Source organism: Thunnus thynnus, chromosome 4 (assembly GCF_963924715.1).
Source record: "Thunnus thynnus chromosome 4, fThuThy2.1, whole genome shotgun sequence".
Taxonomy (NCBI): domain Eukaryota; kingdom Metazoa; phylum Chordata; class Actinopteri; order Scombriformes; family Scombridae; genus Thunnus; species Thunnus thynnus.
The window spans coordinates 33,511,436-33,528,205 of NC_089520.1; the positions used below are offsets into that span (position 1 = coordinate 33,511,436).

Genomic DNA, 16,770 nt, shown 5'->3' on the forward strand with positions numbered 1-16,770 from the left:
AAATTAACGGAAATGAAAAAAAGCTTTTTTCTGAGTGGATGGTTTGGCACACAGTACACTGGAGTTACAGCCCAAATATAATGACCCCAGTTTCTATTTATTGAATCACAAATTGTTTTCCCGCCCCTTGACAGGTGCCATCTTAACAAGATAATTCCCACTTCTTTACTGTTAACACACATTAATCCTGGAGCTCTTTTTTCACCCAATTGGTGATCCAGCCTTGTGTCTAACTGCATCATGAAACCCTGCAGCTGTTGGAGAGATGAAGGAGGAGGGAACTCCTACTTCCCATGAAGGTGCAGTGGTGTTTAGCTCTGGCGGTTTGGGAGGCCATAGAACATCCGCTTTTCTTTAAATTACTTTTCAAGTTGTTAAACAGTGTGTAGGGAAACATAATCATCTTGGTATGTGGGAATATCATCAGGTAGCCTTTTTAGCACCTCTGGGTGCTCCTGATACCATAAAAGTGTCTCATATTCCTCGGCTGATATACAGCCATGCAGAGCAAAGTAATCATCAAGCCTAATGACAACTAACAGATGACTGCACTTACATTACAGATCTATCACAGAGGACTGAAGGCTTCCTTTGGCTTTGTTTCTTTTTTGGAAATCTTCTGTTTTTTTCTGTGTTTTGGAAATGTTTCCAGACTGACCTGCCTTGCAACAAGTAGTGCACCTGCCATTCAAGCACTGTTTCAGTGACCTTGTTAGTTCCCTCATGGAGCTTTGTCAGCTCACTTAGTGATTGTTAAAGCGGTTTCAAAGCTAGACAGACACCACCAATTGCAGTTCAACTCGACCGTCTCATTCATTTTCTTCAAAGTCAAAATCCTTTTGCATGTCTCTATTTTTTGTCCACCAGCCATATCCACATAGCCACATGCACATGTGTACTACACCGTGCACCAAGTACTGGAACCATTACATGCTCAGAAGGCATGATTACTGCCAACAAGTCAACAAGTAAATACACAACTCCATAATTGTTGTGTTCATATTACTGTGAGGAAATAAGCATGCAGTAGGCAGATCTGTCAATCAAGATTAAACCTGAAACAATCACTCTCCCGTAGAAGTATCATTTTGTTCAGCTGTCTTGAGGCTTGATTCTCTCTCTGTGTTTCTGCAGACATAAATGAGTGCAGCAGCCTGAGTGAGCCATGTAGCTCAGGTTTTAACTGTATCAACACAGTGGGTTCCTACACCTGCCAGCAGAAGACCATCATGTGCAGCCACGGCTACCACGCCAGCCCCGATGGATCCAAATGTGTCGGTGAGGTTTACCTCTTAAACAAACATACAACATATATATATATATATATATACACTGTATATGTGTGTATACTATATATAAGTATAATACTTGAATAAATGTACTTAGTTAGATTGAGTTTTTACACAACTGGTAGACCAAAATCATACAAAGTTAATAATATGAAATAAATAATCCTTATAATTAATACAGACAAAATATATAACTTAACCATGAAATTGTTAAAGAATCCAATAATTTTCAATTTTATTAATTATTATTATATTTATTTATTTTTTTATTTTATCGTAAAATACTATTTCAGGTTACCAGTCATTTTTTTCAAAATGTGATTTTTTCCTTAAATTTCACACCATTTTTCCCAATGATCTCTTTATTTCATATCTACACAAAATCTATGTATGTCACTCAAAACAAACAGGGCAGAGGCAGTGATGTGATTGGCTGTTTTCTTGGTCTGGATGAGCAAGCAAGATCTCATCATCATGTCATCTCCTATCTTTGAAATTTCATTTGTCATATACAATATTTTTGCATTCTCGTCAATACTGCAATATGCCTGGATTAGGTGAAACAGCCAATGTGAATATAGCATATATAAAGACTATATAGTATATTAATCAATATTAATCAATTAATTTCCCAGAGCCCAAGGTGACATCTTCAAATGTCTTTTTTTATCCGACAGTCCAAAACTCAAAGGTATTCAAGAGATACAGATATAATCAAGAAAAAGCATCAAAGAGCTGGAGAATATTTTGGCTTTTTTGCTTGATAAATGATGCTAACAATGAATCAATTTAAAATCATATGAAAATTGGCTCAAATCAAACTAATCAATTCACATCTATCTATCTATCTATCTATCTATCTATCTATACATACATACATACATACATACATACACATATATATGTATACAGTATATATACAGTTAAGTAAGCATCATTAGACAGTAGTGTTACAATTCTGAGTAATATTTGAGGTCAAATGTGATTTTGTGGCTCTGCATAAAGAGGGAGAGAGTGAGCATAATAAAGAGAAGAGTATGTGTTTGTAACTGTGTGATTTATACTGTATTTAGTGTTGCGAGCAGGGGTTTAAGGTAGAGCCAGTCAGGTGCAGAGTGGGTCATTGCTAAGGTGCTTTATCTGTCTCTGACTGTCCAGACATTGATGAGTGTCAGATGGGGACACACCGCTGTGGAGCGGGCAAGATCTGTCACAACCTCGTTGGCAGCTACCGCTGTGACTGTCAGACGGGCTACCAGTATGACGCCCTGCGCAAAGTCTGCACCGGTATGTATCGCTGTGTCAGGTGATGATGAGCGGATTGGAGGTTTAGTCGTCCAAACAGTTTTTGAAACCAGAGCTGCTCTGGAGGCAGACATTATCCCACTGGTTCAGTTAAAGCTCAGAGCCACAGAAACAAAGGTTGTCTGGTAAATGTGTCAGATTTAACTCAACAGAACAGATTCTATTTGCACATTTGAAATACTTTTGGATATGAGTGTTACATTTTAATAATGTCAGTCTAAAGTCCAGTAAAAAAAAAGGCAAGAGTGGTATTCTTGTGAAGCCTACATCTCATGCTAACTGAAGAGACTGTCATAATTCAAGTTACTGGGCTGGATCTAGTGGAACAGGTGAGCAGGTGGTTGTGGAGATCAGGGCTGTGGCTGAAATCACTCCTTTATTTACTATTTCCTTATTTTGTTCCTACAATGGAACAAAAGAAATGCAATGCATTGTCACATTTTATAGAGAAAACTGCAGTCTGACTCCTCAGTGATACAAAACGATGATGATTCTGACATCAGAAATCTCAGTTTACCACTCACTGTTGAGTCAAAGACTGAGAGTACATTCACACTAAGCTGGGAAGATTTGTAAATACATCTTTTTCTCTCCATTTCAGCCCTCCATCCATACTAAAACAGAATTTCTCTTGCCCAAACACTGAAACTGTCAAAACAGACTCCAGAATGTGTAAATCTTAAAACACTGGCTTTGTCTTAAAACAGTTTCCTGTGGAACCAGCTGGCTACAGGGACACTACTATTGACTGTGCATTTAGTTACCTTTGTGATATAAGATGAATTGTGCTGCAGGAAGCTGTACAAACAAAATCTACCATGGCACAATTGATGATGCATCTCCATCTCTAAAAGAAGTTCCCCTTCACCTCCTCATTAAACCTAATGACAGTACTTAGAATTTAGTATTGGCTGTTCTCTGCTGCTCTCTGCTGGATAACACAATATTCAATCCTCCTCACTTTGTTTTCTGTATTGTGATTAGATTTGTAGTGGCATGGAAAATCCATGTCACAGTGAAAAGCAACTCATTCAATTATGAAAGACAAAAGGTGAAATAATTGCAATTATGTATATTGTATTTCACATTGTTTCATGGTTTGATTTTATTTTATTTAGGCATTTAAAATCTTCCATAGTATTTAGCTAAACATGTGGCTATTTAAATGTATGGCACCATGTTTTAAAGTTCTGACACTCCTCATTCAGCAGAGATTATAACCACGACTTAATCAACAGCTGTTTCACTTAAAATAACACAGACCTGTTCATTAAAGACAACATGAAAATAACGTTCGGAGAGTGTCTTGCCTTCATAAAGTGTATTTCATAGAGCAGTCAGTTTGGCAGGACAAATTAAGGGAGGGATCGATAACAGGTGGGTCAAAAAGCAAATGTAAACACACATTCCCCCTATTACTGTTGGAGGAGGAGGCAACAGACCAAACAGTGTGTGGAGGAGGAAGAGGAGTAGTTTTGAAGTTTTTGTTCCAAAATCCAATAGGATAATATAGGTTTGAATGTTCCTGTTTCAGTAACGTTTTAATATGAAAACCACTGTGAAATGTTCAGCATACTGTTAAATGTACGTTGGGATTTGAAAAATTAGCTAAGAAGGTGAAAAAGTCACCCTACATATAATTTTTTTATATGTCTGAATGAGTAGTGGCGTAGAGTCTTTAGTGGCCCGGAGGTATCTGTCTTCCGTCTAATAGCTCCTACTCCTGCACTGACAGATGTAAATGAGTGCTGGCGCTATCCTGGCAGACTGTGCGCCCAGACCTGTGAAAACACCCCAGGCTCCTACCACTGCTCATGCACAGCCGGCTTCTCCCTAGCATTTGATGGCAAGAACTGTGAAGGTAAGCTATACTACACAACACACTGAACATTTAAATGCCACCTTATTTAGATGGACTATCTTATTTTCCTTGAAGAACATAAGGCGTAGAGATAAGCCTCTGGGGAGAGTGCTGACATCAAGAGCCCAGTGCAGGCTTTCACACGGACAGAGAATATATATATATATTGATGGAACTGTTTATGAGTCCTTTGTAAGTCTTTGTTATCAGCAAAAATTGTTTTCTGTTGAAATTTAATTTAGTTTCCATCTCCGGGATGCGGCGGCTTCTAGCAGTGCCTATATAATGGTTTCCAGGTTCAGGTGCTGTCAGTCATCAGTGCGTTGAAGACGTGGTAATGCTTCAAAGAGCAAAGCTGACCAAGAGCGTGATTAACTTAACGTTCAGCTTGTCACAGCCATTATTCAGGGAACTTTATCAAGTTGTGAAGGTTTCCATTCACATTCATCCAAAGGTGAAGCTTTGCATTTATCAGGGTTTATTATAAAACCATGTCTGTGCGATATCATTAGATTTTGATTAGTGCTTTTCAGATTAATTTGTTCCAGACACTTGAAGCTTGTCTTTCTTGGGGAATCAGTTTAATAACAAATAGCTTCAGAAGCCATCATTGCACCGTTAAAATGACTGAAGTGGTAATGTGCGGAAAATCTGTGTCATTTCAAATTTTTTCTCCATCTTTGGTTCTAAGCACTCATTGCTGTGGTGCACTTGTAGTCATTCAAACACTCTGAAGCAAGCCCCCAGGAACAGTGCTGAATTTTGAAGACAATTTAGCACAGCAGACTAACTGTGTCATTACTTCCGGGTCCGTCACATGGTGTACACTGGCCCAAAAAGCATTTTTCCCGCATATTCCCGGTGAATACACTTTTTTAGCGTCACAACCCCTGCAAAATGACTCATTTCACTATCACAATTTGATAAATTTGATACAGCCACACGATTTCATTATTTTCACTAGTACGCTTGCTCTATTGGCCACAAAGATGCAGAAGATCCATGTTTTTTTAGACTTGGAAGTTGATTTTTTGGAGGGCTTTTTTGGCCCCCCCTCCAACACTGTATCCATTTCTTAATACATCCGTGATCTGAAGCCTTTTTCCTTGATTTTTTTCTTTTGATGTTTCTCTTTGATATCTTTTGACGAGCAATTTAACACCCCCTGAAATATCTTGTTTTTGCTGACATCCAGTGGTTTTCTCACCCACTGCAGTGATGTAGAAGTGTACTCAGTACAATGTGACATCACTGTTGGGTGTGGTAAGAAGTTAACTTACCCTTTAAGCCTCTGTGGGTGGAGCTCATTTTTGCCTAAATGGTTAAATGGTGCAGTTAATTCAATTAAATACATGAAAAACAGAAATAATTCTAATCATGTGTGTGCTTCTCTTTTCTTAGATGTGAATGAATGTGACAAAAACCCTTGTAGCCAGGAGTGCGCCAACATTTATGGCTCATATCAGTGCTACTGTCGGCAAGGCTACTACTTGAAAGAGGATGGACACACTTGTGAAGGTAAATGAAAATTTGCTTCCAATAAGGATTTTCTACCAAGGCTGGAGAACAGGAGACTGGTAGAGTTGACGGATCAAACCTGCGCTAAAAATAGAACGAATACTGGAGTTACATCAGCCAGTTAGGACAAAAACACAAATGAATATTTAAGTTGTCCCATGTCTGTTAGATGTATAAATACACAATGGAGGGCTAGCATGTAAGTCACAACAACATTATACTGTGATAATATGTTGTATATATGTGCTTTTCACTTATGAAGTCGCTTTGCTGTGGTGAAAGAAAAAAAAACGATTAATGCACCTTTAAAGCTCGTATGTGTAGTAGTAGCAAACAACACATGCCCATACACCTCAGATTTAATCATGTAAAAATTCTGCACAAAGTAGCTTTAAATTAGTCTTCAACACTAGTTGTTTTGGTGGTCTTTCCTCAGTATTTTTTACCTTTGTTGAGACAGCAGAAAAAAACTGTTAGTGATGAATGAAAGTTGGCAGTAGAATCAATATAAAAAAACAAACAAATCAACACTAGATTTTGCATACTGTGGTGCCAGAAGAGAGTGGAATGTCAGTACCAGTGTAACAGTCAAAGGTAATGCAGGTAAGGTATTGACAGTCCTGCATCCACAGTTTATTATTTATTTAAAGATACAAGGTTTACTGCAGAAAACTAGTTCATATAGGCTTGTAGTCTGGTTGCATCAGCAACTGTATGCATTCATATATTCAGAAAAGAGGAACTTCTTCAAAAAGCACATACACACATGCACAGTGCAGTTAAAGGGGAACTCCACTAATTTTACACATTGAAGTGTGTTACCCAGTGATAGGGAGTACTATTACATATGTGAAAAAAGTAGTATAAAGTCTTTTGTGTCTCCAGAGGGAGCTGTGTTAAATCTGATAAATTGCTCAAGTGATGTCACTTGAGTCAGCGTTGGTTGTGTCTGTGGTGTGAACATCTGGGGGTGTGGAGTGAGAAAAAAGTGAGGTTACCAGACCTCTGTAGCTCCTCAGCACTGCTGGAGGTTAGCAGTTCCAGGCTACATTAGGTGCTACTAGCATATTGTAACACATCTGATTTTAAGACCTAACTGTCAGCAGTCATGTTGCTTTGTGGGTAATGTAGACACCAGCTACTTGTAAGGAAAGAAGAATGTGAGGATTGTCAGGTTCTGTTGTATCCATTTTTATCTTTTTAACTGTCCTTCCTGAGTCTGACAAAGAATTCAATGCTACATCTTTGGAGTACTCTTTGTATGTCTCTGCAGCAGTACAAATTGAATGGTATTCAACATCAAAGCTCTATAGGAGCAGAAAGGGAAACTGAATTTGGGTAACACAGTAGACAGATTCTTCTTAGGACTGATTGGTTGAAGGAGTTATAACACTTTTAATTAAAATTCAAAACAATGTCTTAAGCTGCGTTTCAACTGCAGGAACCTTCCCCAGGGACTAAAAAACCTTTTGAGAAACTCAGTTCCTCCACCTGCGTTTCCACCAAAGGATCCAGGGTCTAAATGAAGTTCCAGGGAGATTATTTTACCCCCCAAAAGCACAGGAACCTTGGGGTTGGGGTTTGCAGGGATGACTATCACTGATTGGTCAAACACACACAGCACAGTTGCTTCAACTTGTGTACCACTTCATTCATAAAACAAGAAAGTGCTCTAGTATCGATGTAGGACAAGGGGAGGGCATTTCTCTTTGTTTGTTAATGTTAAAAGTAAAGTTAGGCTTTGTTGTCGGCTTCCCTACTCATTCTAAAAAAGAACAAGAGAAAAAGAGAGCGAGAGCGAGGTGGTGGTTTAGCAAGCAAGGGAGGGAATGAAGAGAGAGAGCAGTGGTACGGATAGCAAAGCAATGAATGAGAGAAATAAAACGTTATTTTTTGAGAGATGCTCTCTGCATTTCTTTATCATTCATTCATTGCATCTAAATCATGCAGTAGTAAATACAAACAACAGGACAAATCTGTGTTGTTGTTTTTTTCCTCATGGGTTTAATTTGCATGATTTACTTGGTTCTGCAGATAGGGTGGAAATGCAAACAGGACTGCACAACAAGGACTTAAAGTTTCAAGTTCAGTGCCTGACATTAGTTCCTCTGGTTCCAGAGTACCTGGAACTTTTGGTTGAAACGGGACTTTAGAAACACTTGCTTTAAAGCTGGAGTGCGGGACTTTTGTCTCCCCCTTCTGGCAGTGAAAGTAATTACAAAAACACTATTAACACGTTCTTACGTAATGCTGAAGTCTACTCTGTCACTACTGTTGCAACTGCACAACGGTGGATAAATTGTTTTGAGCGTCACACAACCCCTGCAGAATGGTTCCTTTCACTATCAGAATTTGATCCATTCGGTCAGATAACATTTAGAAAGTCTAGAAGAGCCACATGATTTAATTATTTTATCCCCATTCAAGGTAGCGGAGGGCTAACTGGAAGTTAGCCGGTTAAGCCAGCGGACGTCTATGGGTGTGCATTTAAAGGGCCAGTGCGGGAATGTCCCTCCTGACATGAGATTTAAAAACTCTGTATACTGTGAAATACAGAGATTTATCTGGCGTTGATAGGCTTAATCAGCATTGTGTAAACTCATTTGGCAAGGGCTTGAATGTAACAGACATTCATTTATATGTAAAAGTTCTGCACTGCAGGTTTAAGGAATAACCCCTAAATCAAATCAAAAGCTTAATATTAAGACTCCACTGATCTGCATAATGATACAATGTTTGGTTGAATGCTGAGACCAAACTGATAGCAGCATGACAGTTGTCTTCAGTAACAGATTTTATTTTGTTTTGGGTGACGGCCTTAAGATAGCTCCTGTTGTTAATTGCTCAGACGGGAAAACGGTCACATGGGTGTAGAGAACACACGCAGACACACACAAAGATAAAGAGGAAAAGTCCTACTGCTTCATATGAACCTGCCTGTGGCTTCCTCACAGCGCTCTAATCTGACTGATGTGTGTGTGTGTCTTTTTAACAGATATTGACGAGTGCTCCCAGAGCATCGGGAATCTTTGTACCTTCCAGTGTGTGAATGTTGCTGGCAGCTACCAGTGTGCCTGTCCCTCTCATGGATATGTCATGTCCGCCAACGGACGCACCTGCAGAGGTGAGGCCTCAATGAACATACATGAACATGTCCCATAGACACGTCCATTAAATGTACTGAAAATAGATCTGATTTTTTTTTCCATCTCTGGAACACACTGTTTTCTATAGTTTTATTTCTTTTTGTGTTACATTTGAGAACTTTCAAAGGTCACTGAAATTATGTTAAGAGAAAAAAGCTGTTTAAGAGGTTTTGGTTTCCTTCATTTAATGTATTTTTCCACAAATTGGAAACTACAGGCAGACATATGTGACACACTGTTTACATCCAGCATTAAAATGTACTGTAATTGGTCCTAGTCAAATTATAAATGAAGTATAAACTGTGTTGATGTGTTTTATTCGCAGATGAATTCATTTGTGCATTCATTTATGATATCAATTACTCTGCAATATGCCATTACTTATTCATCTAATATTTTGTCTTTAGTAGAAACTTTCAAACTTATTGTAAAGAGAATTAAAAAAATACCGAAAAGGAACTTTGTTAAAAATGCAGGAAGTGGCTGCACTTATTGTGCATGCCAGAGTGACTCTGACAGTCTTTAGCCTCTTTTATGTTTCCTGTGTGTAAAAATAATTAAAAAACAAGATTAAAGCCTGTTTAAAAGAATAAAGAAAACTAATGAGCACACAAGCACCACACTTCCCCAAAATCTGCATTTGGCATGTTGTCACATAACATTTACAGCTTTTACAACACAGACTGAGGCTGTGAGGATTATAAAGTACCACTAGAAATATGAAGGACTAAAGTTTTAATGAGTGTGCTCTTTCCAATTTGTACATAACTCATTCATCTTCAGAAACACGTTTGATACAGTTTCACTGCAATCTCAGCTCAAGGTCCACTCTTCATTAGTGGACAGAGTTTGCTCAGTTGTCATGGAAATAGATCTGTTGATATGCAAGCTCTGTAGTTATAATTTCATACATACCAATTTACTTTTAAGCATTAAAGGAAAAGTTTGACCTTTTGGTAAATATGCTCATTTAGATGAGAAGATCGATACCACCGTCATGTCAGTCTGTTAAATTGTCTATGAGGCTACAGTCAGGAGGTGATTAGCTTAGCTTAACATGGAAGCAGGGGGTAACAGTGCGCTAATGAACATTCTGTAACTTGTTTGTTTAATTTGTACAAACAGTAACAATTTGTGGTTTCACATGGAGTTATGTACTATAACTAGAGTCTTGTCATGTAACTTTGTTAACAGGAGTGCTATACATATAAAGAATTATTATATTGGTCTCTGTTTGTTGCTAGGTAAGACTCCAGGAAGTCACTGCACCCAGCCACTGGTCTCCAAGAAATGTCAAACATTTCAGTTTGTGTACAAATTAAACAAACAAGATACAAAATGTTCTATAGTAAGAATAGTAAGAACTTTGGACAGAGCCAGGCTAGCTGTTTCCCCCTGCTTCCAATCTTTATGCTAAGCTATGCTAATCACCTGCTAGCTGTAGCTTCATATTTAATGGACAGATATTAGACTGGAGAGACTGGTATCAATCTTCTCATCTAAGTCTCAGCAAGAAAGCAAGTAAGTGTATTAACCAAAATGCTGAACTATACCTTTAACCTAACTCTAACTTAACATTGACAAGAAGTCTTAAAAGTGCCATTGATGAAATCATAACACTGTCTCCATGACAAATGAGCAAACTCCATCTGCTGATGAACACCATGTTATATGCTTGAAAACTCTGACAAAAGCATAGTAATATTATAGTAAATAGTAAAAGTTGAACTTAAGGTGGAAATGTTTTGTCAAGTTGAATGAGTTATGTAATTATATGATGGAATTTCAACCCAAAAAAGGAAACCATTTCCAGTGTCAAGACAAAAATATGATGCCAAAACATGTTTTTTGCTCTGTTCAAAATCAAACTTTCAGATACTGTCAGTGTGGTTATTGCTTTATTCATGCTTTTTTTCAGATATTGATGAGTGCACAACCGGCACACACAACTGCTCATATGGACAGAACTGCTATAACCTGCAAGGAGGCTTTAAATGTCTCTCCTTTGACTGCCCTCACAACTACAAGAAGGTGTCAGACACGTGAGTCAAGGTTTTTTTTCTCAAAACAGCAACTTTCCCCTTGGTTACATCTGGGTATTCCTTATTTTGGGATATTTATTGGTGAACAGTCTCTGCTCACTGTATATGTTAAGGTCATTTTGCTCCACCCTGGGCAGTTATATCCTGATGTACTGACCCTTTCAGCACTGACCTGTGTCCATGGGTTTTTTCGATAGATTTTCCTCCACTGTAGATCCTGTCTGCCCGTCCTCCTCTAATGAGAAATACCATACATCCATGTCCTTGCAGTGCAGTGTGCTGCGCAGAAGGTCCTTATTAGCTGTGAACCTATGGCAGATACTGAGGCTGGCTAGTAACTGAACATGACTCCCATTGAGCGGCACGATGAAGTCAGATGACTTTGATCAGCCAGTGCTTCCCAGGGCCGTCTCTGCAGCTCTCCCTGCTCTGCGCTCCAGTGGACAGAAACAGCACACAGACCAGTTAGCCCACAAGGCATATCTTATCAGTGTTATCAAAAGACACCTTATTAACCCGAGTGTGACGTGGCCTGGCTTGGCATGGGGAGACATCTTTCATTCATGAGTAGACCTGGCAGTGGCTAAGATTAAAATGTCTCCTGGTCTGCCTTCAGTGCCACCCTGTGATTCATTGGAGCACGGTACAAGACAGTTTTGTTTTGGCATGAGCTGTGCAGATTTTATGGTGCACTATACCAAGCTTTACTCCAGGCTGTAAATTCTTCTGTGTGATAAGCAGATAAGCAGTCACAGAACATCAGAATAGAGACTGGAAAAACACTGCAAGTGTCCATCTGAGGACGCCAGCTTTCTTTATTGGCATAGTATGATTTTTTGGCCACTTGGGGGCAGTGGAACAAGCTGAAAACATAACATCTGACATATTATCACTTTAAAACTTTGTTGTAGCAAAGGGTTAGCAAACAGTTGCCTATTTATGTATCCACATTAGCATACATATTAGCACCCATTTGGATTCATGTCTTTGTCCATTTGACACATGTAAGTCCAATATTTACTCACTTTTTAGCACTGTTTTGGTCTCCACCAGTGCTTGAAATAATTATCTTACTATCTTATTGCCAGCTAAATGCTGCACTATGTTCACAAGCTAGTTGTTAATTCTGTCCATCTGTCGTGCTGTACAGCTACCATACAATCATTTAGATTTGTGATTTGTGCTGACAGATTAAGCCTCAATGATACAAGGTATGAAAAGCAAAAATAGCTATTTATTTACTTAATTTTGAACTAACAAATGAGATCATAAAAAAAGGAAAACTACAGAAAATAATTTGGAAAAAAATAAGGCCCTTTAACTTACTGTAAATTGAGGTCTGCCAAAGCCCCATGTTTAAAATTTTCATAATAATATAGCCATGTTAATATGAAGAAATATAGATTTGTAATGCTTCATCCTGTGCTGTGCTAATGGACAAGGGAAATGTTAAAACTGAGTGAGTGACCAGGCAAGGTTCTTTCAGAGAGGGCCGCTGCTGCTGCCTCTATTTTTCCAGATGTCAGCCATGCCAGGAGAGAACATGGAGGACTGTAACTGCCCGATTTGCATCTCTGCCCGATCTTTGACAGCTACGTATGGCAACTCCATTTGGACAAACAACATTAGAGTTGACTTTAACAGTCCTCTGTCACTGCTCAATAACTACTGTACTACTACATCAACAAAAATGAAAAGTTTCGAGTATTATCAGCTTCTGAGAGATTACATCTCCCCAGCCTATCCACCCCCGCCTATCCATCCATAAGGCTATAGTGCTTCAGATCACACCTATTGAACTACATTGTACTGTATTGTACTGTACTGTATTGAACTACAACTCTTTGTCTCTATTTCTAAGATAACAACGAACAAAAAAGACCTCTCAAATAATCAGGAAATTACTTTGTGATAAAAATAAATAATATGCAAAATATGTGTTTAAGTTTACATCTCTCTTGTACAGATTACGCTGTTTATACTCGTGCATGCGCAACACAGATCAGGCAGTGACAAAACTCAACTCTAATGTTGTTTGTCCAAGTGGTGTTGCCGTACTTAGCTGTCCAAGATGGTGGACCCACTTGCACATGTTTGGTGCAGATCGGGCAGCGATGCAAAGCGGGCAGTGACAAGGACTATCTGCAGCTGCCATCTTTTAAAAAATCTTAAAAACTTTCAATCACAGAAACCACACCGAGAAAAATCATGCAGGAAGTAATTTTACTGCTATCAGTTCTACACCTCTTCATCAGCGATGAACAAACATATCAATTAAAAATGAACAATGTCAGAGAAACATCAGCGTCACATCTGATTATTCGGCGTGGACCAGTAAATAATGTTAACGATATTAGTTAGCTTAACCTTGCTATATCAATGGTGTGAGTTCTAACCATTTCCATTTCATTGGGATGACCTTTATTGGATAGCTGATAAAGTAGTACAGATGTAAGAAACAAGGGAAGAGAGAGATGTGATATGCAACACAGGCCCCCGGCTGAAACTGAACTGGGACATGGTTAGATTAAATGTGGTTAGCAGCGACCTACAGAGTACAGCACAGGTCATTAGTAGGATTGTATGCAGCCGGTAGCTGTGACAGTAGGGTTGTAGCACTCTCATTGGATGGGCTAAAGACAATAACACAAGCAGGATACTCAAAAATGCATCATTTGGTACAGTGAAACTATGTTACCAATGACACAGAGTTGAATGATTAAGTTTGGGGATTACCGAGTATTTTGTATAGATACATGCTTTTTTAAAATTTTTTATTGAACTCCCTTATTTATATTGTTTGGATAATTCTGTACATCTGCATGCTGCAGAATCAATAAAAAAGACACTGTTACTTTTCAAAGCTCAGAAGGCACTTCGCTGCTGAAATGCCAGTAGAGAAAAGTAATCGCTGCATAACCATCATCCTAAAGTGCTCATGCTACCTTTACAAATTACTATTATACTTGTTGTCTCAGTTTAGTGTGTGTAGGCAGCAAAATACGTTTTTCACAGTAAAATGCATTCACAAAAAGTTTTTCTGCTCCAGGAGAGTTTAGAACATTTGCATCCAATTACTTTCTCACTCACCCACCCTCTTCCTCTCATTGTCTGTCTATGTCAATCTGGGTTTCAGACGCTGTGAGCGGATCAGCTGTCCCAGCAACTCCTTAGATTGTCAGAACTCCCCCATTCGCATCACATACTACCAGCTCAGCTTCCAGACCAACATCATCATTCCTGCACAGATCTTCCGAATAGGACCTTCCCCCGCCTACTCGGGTGACCACATAGTCATCAGCATCATTAAGGGCAACGAGGAGGGCTACTTCAGCACCCGCAAGCTGAACAGCTTCACAGGCGCTGTCTACCTGAAGAGACAAGTCCGAGAGCCCAAAGACTTCCTGATAGATGTTGAGATGAAGCTGCTCAGGCAGGGGACATTCACCTCGTTCCTCGCCAGGATCTATGTCTTCATCACATCCAGCACTATGTAACAGCAGAGAGAAACAGAGAAGGACTGGACATTTCATATGGTGCTAAACTTTCATATGTGCAGACTTCTTTTGTAATGCCCTCCAACAATCAAGCATTAATCAAGAAAATTGTAAAATGTTGCCAAAGAACTTGCTGTTTGCTTTTCTGTCTCAGTCTTTGGCAGGTTGGTGATTCAATCAAGCTGTCAGATATTTTGCAGACTTTAATGACAATCATATTTTGTGACAAACTTTGTATTTGTATTTACCAAAGTATTTTTCAGCTTGACTCTTGCTAACATAATTAAGCTTTTATGCACCACCGTTGTTAGGGTTGACTCAGGCAGTTTGTTTGTATGGATAGTGGCAAGGTGCTGCAGGGGTCACTGCACAAGTCTGAGCTGGTGGTTTGTGCTCTGCTTTACTCTCTTTTAGACTCTTGTTCTTTGACCTCCCCCTATGTAAATGTTAATTTTTATGAGAATTATTCATGAAAATGTCTGAAGAAACCTTTGCAGCACTAGAAGTTAAGGGCACTTGTCTCATAAGGAGCCCCGAAGCTGACAAAATGTACTAAAAGCCTATCAGACGAGTCAAAACTCAACTGAACTGAATACATCAAACAATAAAATTGTTAGTTAAATAATTAAAATGGAGTGTAAAAGGAAATAGAAAGCCTTTTCCTTTAACCTCCAAACAGTTGGTAAAAAAGAAAATGCTTTTTTCCCTTAACCACCAATCAGTGGATAAAATAAATTAAAACTTCATTTATTTTGCTCTATTAAATATATTTTTCTCTAGCTCATTTTATTTTGTAACTACTTAGTTTTCCCTTTTTCTTTCACCATTTATTAATTTATGTTTTTTTTGTTTTGGTTTTTGTTCCTTTTGTTCCTTCCTATGTTCCATGCAACACTGACTATTTTCCTCGTCCTTATGTGACAATGAGATGGGCATGTCCATGTACATACAGATCATGGATTGGAGTCCAGTGTGTGTGTGTGTGTGTGTGTGTGTGTGTGTGTGTGTGTTTGTGTTTGCTAAATACAAAAAAACCCCATGAATCTTATATTTCCTTTAAACTATATTTTAATTAGTTAAGCAACATGTTATTTGTTGATGTATTCACTTTTTTTTTTTTAATTCACTTTTGTCTGTTTTGGGACTCCACATAAATACCCAATTTCTTTAACATGGTTAAAAAAAAGTAGCAGATACTTCAAATAGTACATTTTATCTGCATTTGGTGTATATTATTTTTTTTAAAAGATGTGATCTGATGAAATGTAATTGTTGAAATTCAGTGCAAAACACACTAGGAAACATTAACAAGTCATGTATGGTCATTTACAGCACTGAGGATATTAATGTAGTGTTACTGTTGATCATGTTATTATTAAGTGTCATATTAAGTGTCATATTCTTTCCTTATTATTGGACATATCTTTCTATGTTACTGTGTTGTAATTATCTCAGGGTAAAAATCACGCAATCTTGTACTCATTAGACAAATTCCTGTGTAGTCTACAGGAATGAATCAGTCTGCTGGCATCACACAGCATGTACAGTTTCAGCCGCCACACAACATTTATATCTGTAAACCAATAAATCAATAAATGATTATCAATTTCTCAATAAAAGTACAGATTAAATTCTAGCACAGTGTCAGAGTCAGTTTTTCCACATCAATGCATGCTGCACACGTCTCTGTGTTGTTACTATTTCCATCCTGAGTGAACAGTGAGCCAACATCCCCACCTACTGGTGAGAAGTGTCACCAGCTGATAGACTTCTGTGTTAAAGTAAATGAAAACTTATTTATTTTCTTCTTAGTACAGCAACATTTTAATATAGATTTATAGAGTTATTTTGAATATAAACTGGTTCACACCAAGTCTGAGAAGTCCTTATCTTTACTGTTTTTCCTGCTTTATCTTAACTCCTATAACACACATTTAGTATGAGTTACACCCTGGAAAGGGTGTGCTTTGCTACCACAGCCTATTAATATACGCTGCACATTTCAACAGATCTCGACTGGAAAGTAGGGTGGGTGAATCTATCACAGGTCACCATGTAAATAAACACCACTGTCTGACCGATACAAGGTTGTGGAGGATAATATCAACACAC

The 16,770-nt window shown here is 38.4% G+C and overlaps 1 protein-coding gene across 2 annotated transcripts in view; it reads left to right on the plus strand.

The window, feature by feature from the left end:
• fbln2 (fibulin 2) overlaps positions 1-16,294 on the plus strand; it is a 79,604-nt gene extending 63,310 nt beyond the window's left edge. For both annotated transcript variants that reach the window (XM_067588409.1, XM_067588410.1), the window contains exons 11-17: positions 1,135-1,278; positions 2,448-2,576; positions 4,330-4,455; positions 5,857-5,973; positions 8,969-9,097; positions 11,038-11,161; positions 14,298-16,294. In XM_067588409.1, the coding sequence (XP_067444510.1) occupies positions 1,135-1,278; positions 2,448-2,576; positions 4,330-4,455; positions 5,857-5,973; positions 8,969-9,097; positions 11,038-11,161; positions 14,298-14,658 (1,130 nt within the window). In that variant the 3' untranslated portion in view covers positions 14,659-16,294. The remainder of the gene's footprint in view (positions 1-1,134; positions 1,279-2,447; positions 2,577-4,329; positions 4,456-5,856; positions 5,974-8,968; positions 9,098-11,037; positions 11,162-14,297) is intronic.
• The last annotated feature ends 476 nt before the right edge of the window (positions 16,295-16,770 follow it).